The 11785-nt window shown below is 37.1% G+C and overlaps 1 protein-coding gene across 2 annotated transcripts; it reads right to left on the bottom strand.

Moving 5' to 3' along the window:
* Positions 1-764: 764 nt before the first annotated feature.
* Positions 765-11064, bottom strand: LOC146388484 (immunoglobulin lambda-1 light chain-like). 2 transcript variants are annotated; one of them, XM_084925830.1, is made up of 4 exons: positions 4317-4388; positions 3896-4220; positions 2020-2057; positions 765-1320 (listed from the first exon to the last, which is right to left on the bottom strand). In XM_084925830.1, the coding sequence occupies exons 1-4, from the start codon at positions 4354-4356 to the stop codon at positions 998-1000; spliced, it is 726 nt and encodes a 241-aa protein (XP_084781956.1). In that variant the 5' UTR covers positions 4357-4388; the 3' UTR covers positions 765-997. The 2 variants fall into 2 exon arrangements, with proteins under 2 accessions (XP_084781956.1, XP_084781955.1); XM_084925829.1 differs by lacking the exons at positions 3896-4220; positions 4317-4388 and adding exons at positions 10565-10890; positions 10987-11064 and having other exon boundaries at positions 789-1320; positions 2020-2053.
* Between the last annotated feature and the right edge of the window lie 721 nt (positions 11065-11785).

The raw sequence follows: 11785 nt of genomic DNA, 5'->3' as shown, positions 1-11785 counted from the left end.
ACAGCAGGAAACAGTGTGGTCACATGAATGCCACCCACTCACAAAATCTTTGGGTAGGCAATAAAATTCAAATATACTGGGACAATACATGTCTAACACTAAGAAAAAAAACTAGGCTGTGAAATCCCTGTAGATGCCTTAGTGCTGTATCTTGGAGTAATTAAAGTATTGCTCATTGTAGGTTGCAAAAAAAATAGCACAACTGTTATATAAAGGGAAATCTTTATGAGAAAATTACTTTCTTGCAAATGTTTGAAGGAGACGCCTTTTCATAAAAGTGGAAGAAATGGATTGCCTTCATGTGTCATGGTCTAACAGTATTCAGCTGTCTCTGAATGATCAAATGATATGAACTGAAACATTTCCATTAAAAACAGCAGTTCCATTTTATTTTACAGAGAGCTGATACATCATTTACTTGAGGTTATAAATGAGTTACTAAGACCTGCAGGTGCATCCTGAAGAAACAGAAGAGCAGAGAGGTGATGCTTCACTAACTGAGTGTGAAGATTCATTTGCAAGTTTACAACCAACATTTTAAACCAGTGACACTTGCCCTCTCTCATACTCAGGAAGTATTGTTAAATGATGCTCTCTAGTGTTCAAATATTACATAGCGTGTATTTCAGAATATACTAATGTTTTTATTATGAGAAGAAGACATTTAAAAAGTGGTGTGCTTATGAGTGGTTTTTTTTTCCTCTATGTGCCCCTCTCTAAAATTTAAGAGTTCATTTTAATCGTTTTAAATTTATGTTACTTACAAAACCGTGACACAATTTCTTATTTATTGACAAGAAAAGACATTTATTTTAACCAATGCTTTTATTAATTTATTGCAAAACATGAATTCCTGAAAATACTTGTTAACAATCAGCAGATGAATACATGACTTAAACCTTTTGCTTCATTCTGATTTCTAACACGTAAAGACTGTAATGAGCAAACAGCACAAGCAGTAAAGAAGCAGATTTTAAATGCACATTCTGGTCCTCGACTATTCAGTGGGACATTCTGACTTCTTGATGGTTTTCTCTGAAGTCTGTGAGCCCAAAGACACTTTACATGTATAAACCTTATCCATGTTCCAGTCTGATGTCTGGATGGTCAGAGAGCTGCTGATTTGGTAAGTCTGGTCTGGTCTCTGAACAGCAGTGCTGGTAGAGATCCCACTGCTCACTGGACTCCCACCAGCCAACCAGCTCACATCTGCAAAAGGCACAGACTGACTGGACAGACAGACCAGAGAAGCTGTGTCGGACTGGAGCTCAGCACTGGACGGAGGGAAGACTGTCAGGACAGGAGGAGGGAGGCTGGAGGCTGAAAATACATGAAGGATGTTCAGAAAACAAAAAAAGATAAATGAAAGGAAAGAAGGAAATTGGAAATGAAGTCATAAAACCAGAAGAAATCAAGAAGAGTCAATATGGAATAAACATAACATTTGTTATGAAGTTAGAAGAAAACAAAACTATTGTACAATACTAAAATATATGGATCCAACATATTGTTTGAATTTCTTTTTATATTTTTACCAAATAAAATATGATTAGTTACTGTTTAACTTTCCATGTAAGATATCTTTGATTTAATTCTACACGTTTCTGCATAACATGTCAGCTAATATGGGTAATTTTCTTTCACGTCAAAGAAAAGTGTACGGCCAGGCTCTAATCACTTGAAAGTAATTTTGAACTTTAGTAAAACTGTTAAGAAATATTGAAGAAAGAGAAAATAGGCTTATGTATGTTTTTGAAATACCAACCTAAACATAAATTAAAAGCAATAAGAACGGAAAAACAACATATTTCACACCATTGTAAGAGAACTGGTTTGACACCATTTCACATTTTTTAAACATGTAATTCATGTCTCCTGTATATGAGACAACCTGAAACTATTTCAGATTGTACAAAATCATAAAAAATGATGCTGAACAAGAAACATATTGAATTAAGTAGTCATCAGCAGATTTTTGCAAAATCTCTCTTGTTTTATGATCAGTTAAAAAGTACTTACTTGTCACAATCAGCTTGGTGCCTTGTCCGAATACCACAGTGATTCAGTTTGTATACATGGCTGTACAAAATCCTCCTGACTGTCACTGATGAGGGGAGAGGAACTGAAACATCCTGTAGAGACCAACTTTCACTGTCAACATCTCATTCACTTCATCTGTTTGTATTTTATAACTGTGTCTCTCTGTGTGTGTGTAGTCATGTTTATTCCTTCATGTCACTTGTTTTGTGCAAGATTTAATAAAGTCCTCATTATTGGCCAGCATTAATCAAAGCTGTACTTTCTCTCAATAAGATTTTGGCCACGGTCTGCTTCTCTATGAACCAGCTTTCTTGGGAGAGTCTTCCAATGTCTAACAGAAACCCACTGCAGAGTCTCCTGTCTCTGTATGATTGATAAAAGACTGCAAATCAGTGTTTGGTCAGGATTTAGATATTAATCTGTCTGAGGAGAATCCTGCTGAAAATGCAGTTGACCTGTGAGAATGATGAAATCTCAGAACTGAGAAGAAGAACCAGGAACCTGTTTGTGCCAGCCAACATAAAAGCTTTCAGCTTTTTTAATGCTGTATTTGAGCAGGTTAACGGTAAAAAGTCCAATGTTTAATAAGACATTATCTGGAGATTGTATGTTACACTGAATTTTCTTGATTGGACTATACTCAAGTGAATGAGTCTAAGAAAGCATATGTACTGCCAAGAGGTTTGTAACACATTGTGAACAACTGTGATATGTACAGTGTCTTCTATTTCTGCGAACTTGATAGTTAAATTGTAATTAATGTTTGATGAGGACGTAGAGTTGAATCTTTCTGAGGAGAATCTTGTTTCAAAGCTTTTGAGCTGTCAGAATGGAGAAATCTTAGAAACATACAGATGATCTTCTTCAGAAACTTGTTTATACAGCTAATAGAATTCCTATTATCTCTCCCAATGTTGCAGTTGAGAACAGCTTGTTGAAAACTTTGTACTTAAGTACAGTAAGTATTTGTACTTGGTTACTTCCCACCTCTGGGGACAGATAACCTGTTCTAAAGCCAAGTGAGCTGCCAGAATGACAAACTGAGGAACCCCTCCAGGAAATTGTTTAGACCATCTAACATAATTGAACCATGTTGCAGTTGAGAACAACTTCTTGACCACTTGACCTTGTGGACAGCAGGTATCTGGATAAACACTTCCGCTGCATTAACATCTGCCAACAAACACAGAAAGAACATGAGTGAAATGTCTTTCTCCAAAACGATGGGCTATGAAAGAGATGAGAAGAACGTCTTACACTTTAGAGAAGTGATGAGAGAGCAGACAGTCCCCAGCATGTTGTCAGTGTGAGGTGTAAATATCCTTTACTATTCAGCTGAGATGTGAAAACGATTGTAGTGACAAGAGAAGCAACAGATATAATTCAATGTAGCTGCATTTTTATTTCATATGAAACATTTTTAAAACTATTATGCAACTTTATCAGTATCCATTTAGGTTGATTAATGTCATTTACTGCAGCTAGAATGTGACAGTTATCAGAGTTTTAGGAAACCGTTTGTCAAATTGCTGTTATTTAAAAACACACACACATAATAGGTTTAATTGTGTTAGATGCACATAATTTAAAATGCAAACGATATTTTATACTTTCAGTGATGAATGTAAAAATATATCAAAACAAGTAATTCAGTATTTATTAGCAGACTGTCTGAAGTTGTGGAGTTTTCATTGATGAACATTAAAATAAAAAATAAAAAATAACAATAAACACACTATTTGAAGGTGGTGGGTTTACACTGAGTTTGTTGAATGGGTCTTTTGTCAGCATGTGAAAAAAGAGCATCAAAAAGCAGAAGTATCAGTGGGGAGGTTTTTGTCACAGTGTAAATCACTGTGATACAGCTTTATTGCTGTCCCATGTCTTACAGTAATAAACTGCAGAGTCTCCCTCCTCCACATTGCTGATGATCAAACGATAATCTTTTGTTGACTGATGAGTGGATGTGAATTTTGGAGCAGAGAACCCAGAGCCATATTCTGGAGAACCCCAGCTATGATAAAACCTCACTACATGCTGAAGAACTCCTCCTGGAATCTGTTTATACCAAAAGACATAGTTATCAACAGTCCCCAGGTTACAGTCCATGGTGGCTGTCTCTCCTTTCCTCACTGATAAAACAGGAGGTTTCTGTGTCAGCACCGTCACACCACTCACACCTGCAAACAACATGAAGACATGGAGTCAAGAGAAACACAAGCACATATGAATCCTACAAATAACTACTAATCTGAAATATAAATGAGGTTCCATACATGTTAGAGCAGTGATGAGAGCACAGAGAGTCACCAGCATGTTGTCACTGTGTGTTGAGACCTGTGACTTAGAAAGAGATTGCTCTTCTTCTGTAGGAGGAGAGGAGGTGTGAACCATTAAATATGTGACAGAAACTCAGAGAGACTGACAGGAGGAGGAGCTAAATCTGCGTAGTTTGCGATGTTTGGGTAATTTATGTTCAGTGGAGGGTAATTCTGTTTTTGTATTAATAAATATTGGTGATTGTGATGTCTCCCTCCTCTCCCTTAAAATTGTGCTGCTGCATTTTATTATGAAAAATTGTTTGCTATGTCTCCTGGGTGAGGTGTTCCAGGCATGTCTGACTGGGAGGATTCATATATGGATTCATATATGCATATCCTGGGTCTGCACCCAGGATATGCATATCTCTCGGCTGGCCTCAGAACAGGTTGATGTTCCCCCAGAGAAGCTGGAGGAGGTCTGGGGTCCTCTGCTTAGGCTGCTGCCCCCGCGACCCAGCCCCGGATATGTGGAAGAAGATGTATGTATGGATGGATGGTTGCTATGTCCTTCAGGTTTATTACTGATTACCAGTTTTTATGTTTGGACAAAAAAAAAAGATCAGAATCCCGCTAACCCTTACAGTTAACTGTTATAATTACATAATCAACAACCTTGAAATGTATGAACTTCTCTGGAAATTCACATGAAACTGGAGTGTTTAGGATTAGGAGAACATTTGATAAAATGTTACGCCATTTATGAACATTAAACAACTGAATAAAGAGTTCAAAAAAGAGAATAATTTTAGTACTAGAACTGTGTGGGCTCCTTTTTCATTGCAAACTTGAGCCACATGAGTTTTGTGGTATTTCTCACAAATGAAATCACTGTGATACAGGCGTTTTGATACAGTTCCCCTGATTCACAAAAACAAATACCAGTGTCGCTCATCTACATCTTGAGAGTTGAACACAACAATTAGAGGACTGACTAATTTGCGTTTACTAAAACATTTTGGTTTTAGACACTCAAATTCATTTTTGTATTCATTTGTTTTGTTCTACAATTAATGGTTGGAAATGTTAACTCTTCAGAATTCATAAAAGCTGTAGTGTCACTCAGTTGTGTTTTGTTTGTTTTTTGTCCCAGTATTCATGATTGTGTTATGTTCTACTCAATAGAGTCTATGTTTCAGTGCAGTACAATGCTTACCCTCCTCCTTTTAACTCTAAATCCACGTCTAAGGATGATGTAGAATTTAGTCAGTCTGAGGAGAATCCTGTTACAAAGTAAAGTGAATTGTCCTCATTTAAAAACTCTCTACATGCTGAGGAGCTCCATCAGAGACTTGAACCATTACAGGCAGTTCCTTGAACAATTTTAGTTTAAATGCAAATGTCCTTATTGTCACACATCACACATTTTCTTCTTTTCTTACATTTAATGATGCTGAATCTATGTTTATAACTATTTAAGAATTGAGTCTGGTGTCTAAATTTATATTACTTATACGTACATGCATACAATGTAGGTCTGCTTTTTGTATATGATTTTGCATATGAGTAGTTATTGGCTGACAGCTGGGATAGGCTCCAGCGCCCCCCGCGACCCTGAAAAGGATAAGCGGAAGCGAATGGATGGATGGATGGATGAATATGGATTTTCCCCAGTTTGCTTTGTTCATGATTTCAATGATAAATATTAAAAAAAAAAGAACAAAAAAATAATACACTATTTGAAGGTTTGTTTGTTAGAGGTGTCTTTTACCAGGTTGTGAAAGAGTCTTAAAAAGCAGAAGTATCAGTGTGGAGGTTTTGTCACAGTGTGAATCCCTGTGATACTCCACTGTTAGCAGAGCTGTCCCATGTCTTACAGTAATAGACTGTGAGTCTCCTGTCTCTGCCTGATTAATTATGAACTAGGAATCAATGTTTGATGAGGATTTAGAGTTGAATCTGTCAGAGGAGAATCCTGTTCCAAATTCAAGTGAGCTGCCAGAATAGTGAAAACTTAGACGATTCTGAGGAACCCGTCCAGGAACTTGTTTATACCAGTTAACATAATTCCCATCATATCTCTCTATGTTGCAGCTGAGAACAGCTTGTTGACCTGGAGAAAGTGTGTGGACAGCAGGTGTTTGGGTCAACTCTATCACTGCATCAACATCTGCCAAGAAACCGAGAAAAAGAAATGAGTGAAAGATTTACCTCAAAATATACAGATTTTAAAATCAATAAGAACATCTTACACGTGAGAGCACAGAGGGTCCCCAGCACTATGATAGTAGGTGGAGAAACTGAAAGATGAGAGGGGCTGTAGTGAGAAGAGAAGAGATACTGAAGCTTATAAAGACACAGAGAAGCAGAACTGAAAGAGGAGGAGATTCAGAAAAACAGCTTGTTTATGAAAGACTAAATTACTGATATTAATAATTCATAATTTCATACAGTGAACATTGCCATTATATGAGCATTATTGTTTCAAACTCAATGATATCATATAATTTTCTTTGAATTTGCTCTACAAAAACTAATATAAATGACTTAATCAGTGTATATGTGACAGTACTGGGTCTGCGACTCAGTATTTGTCTTTCAGGTTTTAGATTTATAATCTTTGATTACTGTTGTTCATGATTTTGGTTTCCTTTTAAGTTTTCAGTGACCTTAGTTCTCCCTCCCTTAGTGTTTATCTCAGCCTGTGTTTAGTCTCTGCTGCTGTGTTTTCTCTGTGCTGTTCCTGTGTTCACCGCTTCATGTCGAGTCACCCTTGTCTCTGTGTTCGTTCATCTCCTGTGTCTCCCCAGTCAGTCATGTCTCTCTGTGAGTGTTAGTTACCCTTGTCTCTGTGACCCATGTTCGCTCTGTCTTCGCTGTCAGTTGGATCTTCGTGTCAAATCTGTGTCTTTTACTTTGATAGTCTCGCATCCTTTGTAAATATTTCCAGTTTTGCTTCCTCCATGTCCCTGTGTGATTGCTCCCAGATGTGTCTGATCCCCTCGTTACTCCCTGTGCATTTAAGCCCTGTGTTTTCCTCTGTCAACAAACAAAAAAAGCAATAGAAATAAACACAGGGAAATTACCTTATCGGTATATGTTTACATTCTCTTTTTACCTCATTAACATGCTTCTGATGAACTAAAGCTGATTCAAAATAATAAATCTCTGCAACTAGCTGATCTGATCTGAGTCTTGGTTTTTTTTTTGACTGAATTTTAGTGAAGCATGAATTAGTGAAATTATTGAACTGTAATATAAAGAGGATTTGTGTGGTCTCATTTTTCTTCGTACTGTGGCTTGAAATCAGATTAACCAGTTAATATGTTGAGAATGTTTTTTCATCAAACATGTTTTTCAGTACAATAATATTAAAAGCTGATGATGTGAGGTTTTATGTGTGAATAATATGTGTATATTTTGGTGCTTTTTTATTTAAAGTGAAAGTGGAAATAAAGAAATGCAATGAATACATTTAAAAGAGCAATGTTTAGGAACTAATTGTTTATATGGTGCACTGAGTTTGTGCCCAAAAAGCAGAAGTAATAGTGAGGAAGTTTTTGTCACAGTGTAAATCACCGTGATGCGTACTCCTTAACAGAGGTGTCCCATGTCTTACAGTAATAGACTGCAGAGTCTCCCTCCTCCACATTTTTGATCATCAAACGATAATCTGTTGTTGACTGATGAGTACATGTGAATTTTGGGGAAGAGAATCCAGAGCCATAGTATTGAGAACTCCAGTCATGACGAAACCTCACTACATACTGAGGAACTCCTCCTGGAATCTGTTTATACCACCAAGCAGGTTCATTAGTAACAGTCCCCAGGTTACAGTCCATGGTGGCTGTCTCTCCTTTTCTCACTGATAAAACAGGAGGTTTCTGTGTCACCACCGTCACACCACTCACACCTGTAAACAACAAGGAGACACGGAGTCAAGAGAAACACATTAGTATATATGTGTGCAATATAATTCAAAGTGTTTACATGTTAGAGCAGTGATGAGAGCACAGAGAGTCACCAGCATGATGTTGACGTGAACGAAGAACTGATTTGAAGAAAAGGTGCTGGAGGAGCCATTTAATACAACTAACAAGAGGAGGAGCTGTGTCTCCTCCTTTCACCCTATTACATCATCATATTTTTTTCTTTTTTCTTCATTTGTTTCTTAATTAGCGTCATAATCTATACATTCTAACTGAAGCATAAAATCAGAAAAATGGGAAAATTATACCAAGGTCTCCAGAAGCACAAAGGGAATAATACCTTTATTAAAACAACATTGGAAAACGACATTGACATTTCTCATTGACTTTGACAAATGCTGCAGCTCGTCTTCTGACACGAACCAATAGATGTGAACATATTTCCCCGGTGCTTGCCTATCTTTACTGGCTCACTGTTCACTTCAGAATTGATTTTAAAATTTTATTGTTGACTTACAAAGCCTTGACTTGACAGGCTCTGGGGTATTTGTCTGACCTCTTACAGCCTTGTGTGCCCCTTAGATCTTGTCGATCAAATGATCTTTTGCTTTTAAACATACCAAGGTCGAGGCTGGTTCACAGAGGTGATCGAGCGTTTGGGGTTGTAACGCCTAAACTGTGATATAATCTACATCAGTGGAAGGCAACTGCAGGCCTCGAGGGCCAGTGTCCTGCAGATTTTAGATATCACCCTGGGTCAACACACTTGAATCAAATGATTAGTTCATTACCAGGCCTCTGGAGAATTTCAAGACATGTTGAGGAGGTAATTTAGCAATTTGAATCAGCCGTATTGGATCATGGACACATCTAAAACCTGCAGGACACTGACACTCGAGGCCTGCAGTTGCCTACCCCTGATCTACCCTTACACATCAGACAGGCTCCTACTGTCAGTCTTTTTAAATCTCATATTAAAACGCTTTTGTATTCATTGGCTTTTAATACAGTAAGAGAGTTCTTTGATATTTATTTGGTTTTTGGTGTTTGGTACTAACATTATAAGTTATTTGGTACTAGTTATTTTGTATTTTTATACAGCACTTTGGTCAACATTGCTGTTGTAATTAAATGTGCTATATGAATAAAAAAAACAACTAATGTTTAGACCATCTAACATAATTCAACCATTTCTCTGTGTTGCAGCTAAGAACACCTCATTTACCTAGAGTGGACAGTAGGTATCTGAATAAACACTAACACTGCATTACCATCTGCCAACAAACACAGAAAGAACATGTGTGAAATGTCTTTCTCCAAAAAGATGGGCTATAAAACAGATGAAAAGAACATCTTACACTTTAGAGAAGTGATGAGAGAGCAGACAGTCCCCAGCATGTTGTCAGTGTGAGGTGTAAACATCCTTTAATATTCATCTGAGATATGAAAACAGTTGTAGAGAGAAGAGAAGCAACAGATAAAATTGAATTTTGCTGCATTTTCACTTCATATGAAGCATTTTTGAATTTTAGCAGTATCTATTTAGGTTGATTAATGTGATTTACTGCAGCTAGAATGTGACAGTTATCTGAATTTTAGACAATCATTTATCAAATTGCTGTTATTTAAAAACACGTACATCATTGTGTACATATATGTGACAACTTGTGTTGTTGGTGGTCGTCATATTCCTTGATATTTTATATACTTTCAGTGATCATGGCTAAAATTTATTATTAAATTCCTTTGTTTGTATTCTTGAACGGCCAAGAAAGACACACGGCTCAAAGTGGTCAAACTCAAACCATGATCTTTAATTTTACATATCCCGGGATATGGAGACTGAGCACACACAGAAACGCCTGCTCACAGCAGCCAGTCTCAGCAGTAACAGGAAGCCAGGTTATTTATGTACTCGCTCTCTACGTCACACACACTTTAAGTTTCGATCAAACACCCTACTTAGTTTCACTTTCTGGCTGCAGGTCCTATTTTCTCTGTCAAAGCATGCAGTTCCTGTCAGTCTGCAACCTAGTTTTACACTGAAGTCTGGGCCTCTCATAAAACATTCTAATCAGCATTAAGATTATATATTTATTCCTTAACAGTATCAAAAAGAGTAATTCAGTGTTTATAAAACCACTCTCGAAAGTTGATAGGTTTTCATTGATGAACATTAAAATAAATAAAAAATAACAATAAACACACTATTTGAAGGTGGTGGGTTAAAACTGAGTTTGTTGAATGGGTCTTTTGTCAGCATGTGAAAAAAAAGAGCATCAAAAAGCAGAAGTATCAGTGGGGAGGTTTTTGTCACAGTATAAATCACTGTGATGCGTACTCCTTAACAGAGTTGTCCCATGTCTTGCAGTAATAGACTGCAGAGTCTCCCTCCTCCACATTGCTGATGATCAAACGATAATCTGATGTTGACTGATAAGTGGATGTAAATTTTGGAGAGGAGAACCCAGAGCCATAGCTTGGAGAACTAGAGTCATAACGAAAATACAGCACAAACTGAGGAACTCCTCCTGGAATCTGTTTATACCACCGAGCAGCACTGCCAGTAACAGTCCCCAGGTTACAGTCCATGGTGGCTGTCTCTCCTTTCCTCACTGATAAAACAGGAGGTTTCTGTGTCACCACTGTCACACCACTCACACCTGCAAACAACAAGAAGACATGGAGTCAAGAGAAGCACAAGCACATATGAATCCAACAAATAACTACTAATCTGAAACATAAATGAGGTTCCATACATGTTAGAGCAGTGATGAGAGCACAGAGAGTCACCAGCATGTTGTCACTGTGTGTTGAGACTTGGAACTTGGAAAGCGATAGCATTGCTTCTGTAGGAGGAGAGGAGGTGTGAACCATTAAATATGTGACAGAAACTCAGAGAGACTGACAGGAGGAGGAGCTAGATCTGCATAGTTTGTGATGTTTTGGGTAACTTACCTTTAGCAGAGGGTAATTCTGCTTTTGTATTAATAAATATTGCTGATAGTGATGTCTCCCTCCTCTCCCTTAAAATTGTGGTTTTATATTTTATTATCATAAGTTGGTTACTATGTCCTTCAGACTTATTATTGGTGCTTTAACCATTACCAGTTTTTATATTGTAATAATTAGTGAACAAACAAAATGCATAACCTTTTGTGTAACGTCACATGAAACCGGAGTGGTTCGGGTTAGGAGAACATTTTATAAAATGTTAAGCCATTAATGAATATTGAACAACTGAACAAATTGTTCAAATACAGATCACTGTGATACAAACGATTCACAAAAACAAATACCAGTTTCCCTACCTTGTTGTTCTCTTTTTGCTTGTTTTTTTTTCCAAGCAGGTGATCAAACTGATTTTTAGTGTCTTTTCTCTCTGTCTCTGTTTTTCTTTCCCTCTCCTTCTCTTGAGCCTCTTCCCAACTTCTCTTTTCTTCATCTTTCCTATCTCCTGGTTCTGTCCATGCTGATTGTAATAACTTAAATTTAAAAAAATAAATCAATACATAAATAATTAAATTTAGAACAAACTGTGACAATCAAGTGGACCAT

This window comes from Perissodus microlepis, chromosome 4, assembly GCF_051167445.1.
Source record: "Perissodus microlepis isolate ML-2025 ecotype Zambia chromosome 4, ASM5116744v1, whole genome shotgun sequence".
Lineage (NCBI taxonomy): Eukaryota > Metazoa > Chordata > Actinopteri > Cichliformes > Cichlidae > Perissodus > Perissodus microlepis.
The sequence above is the reverse complement of the archived record's forward strand: the minus strand, read 5'-3'. Positions and strand labels throughout refer to the sequence as shown.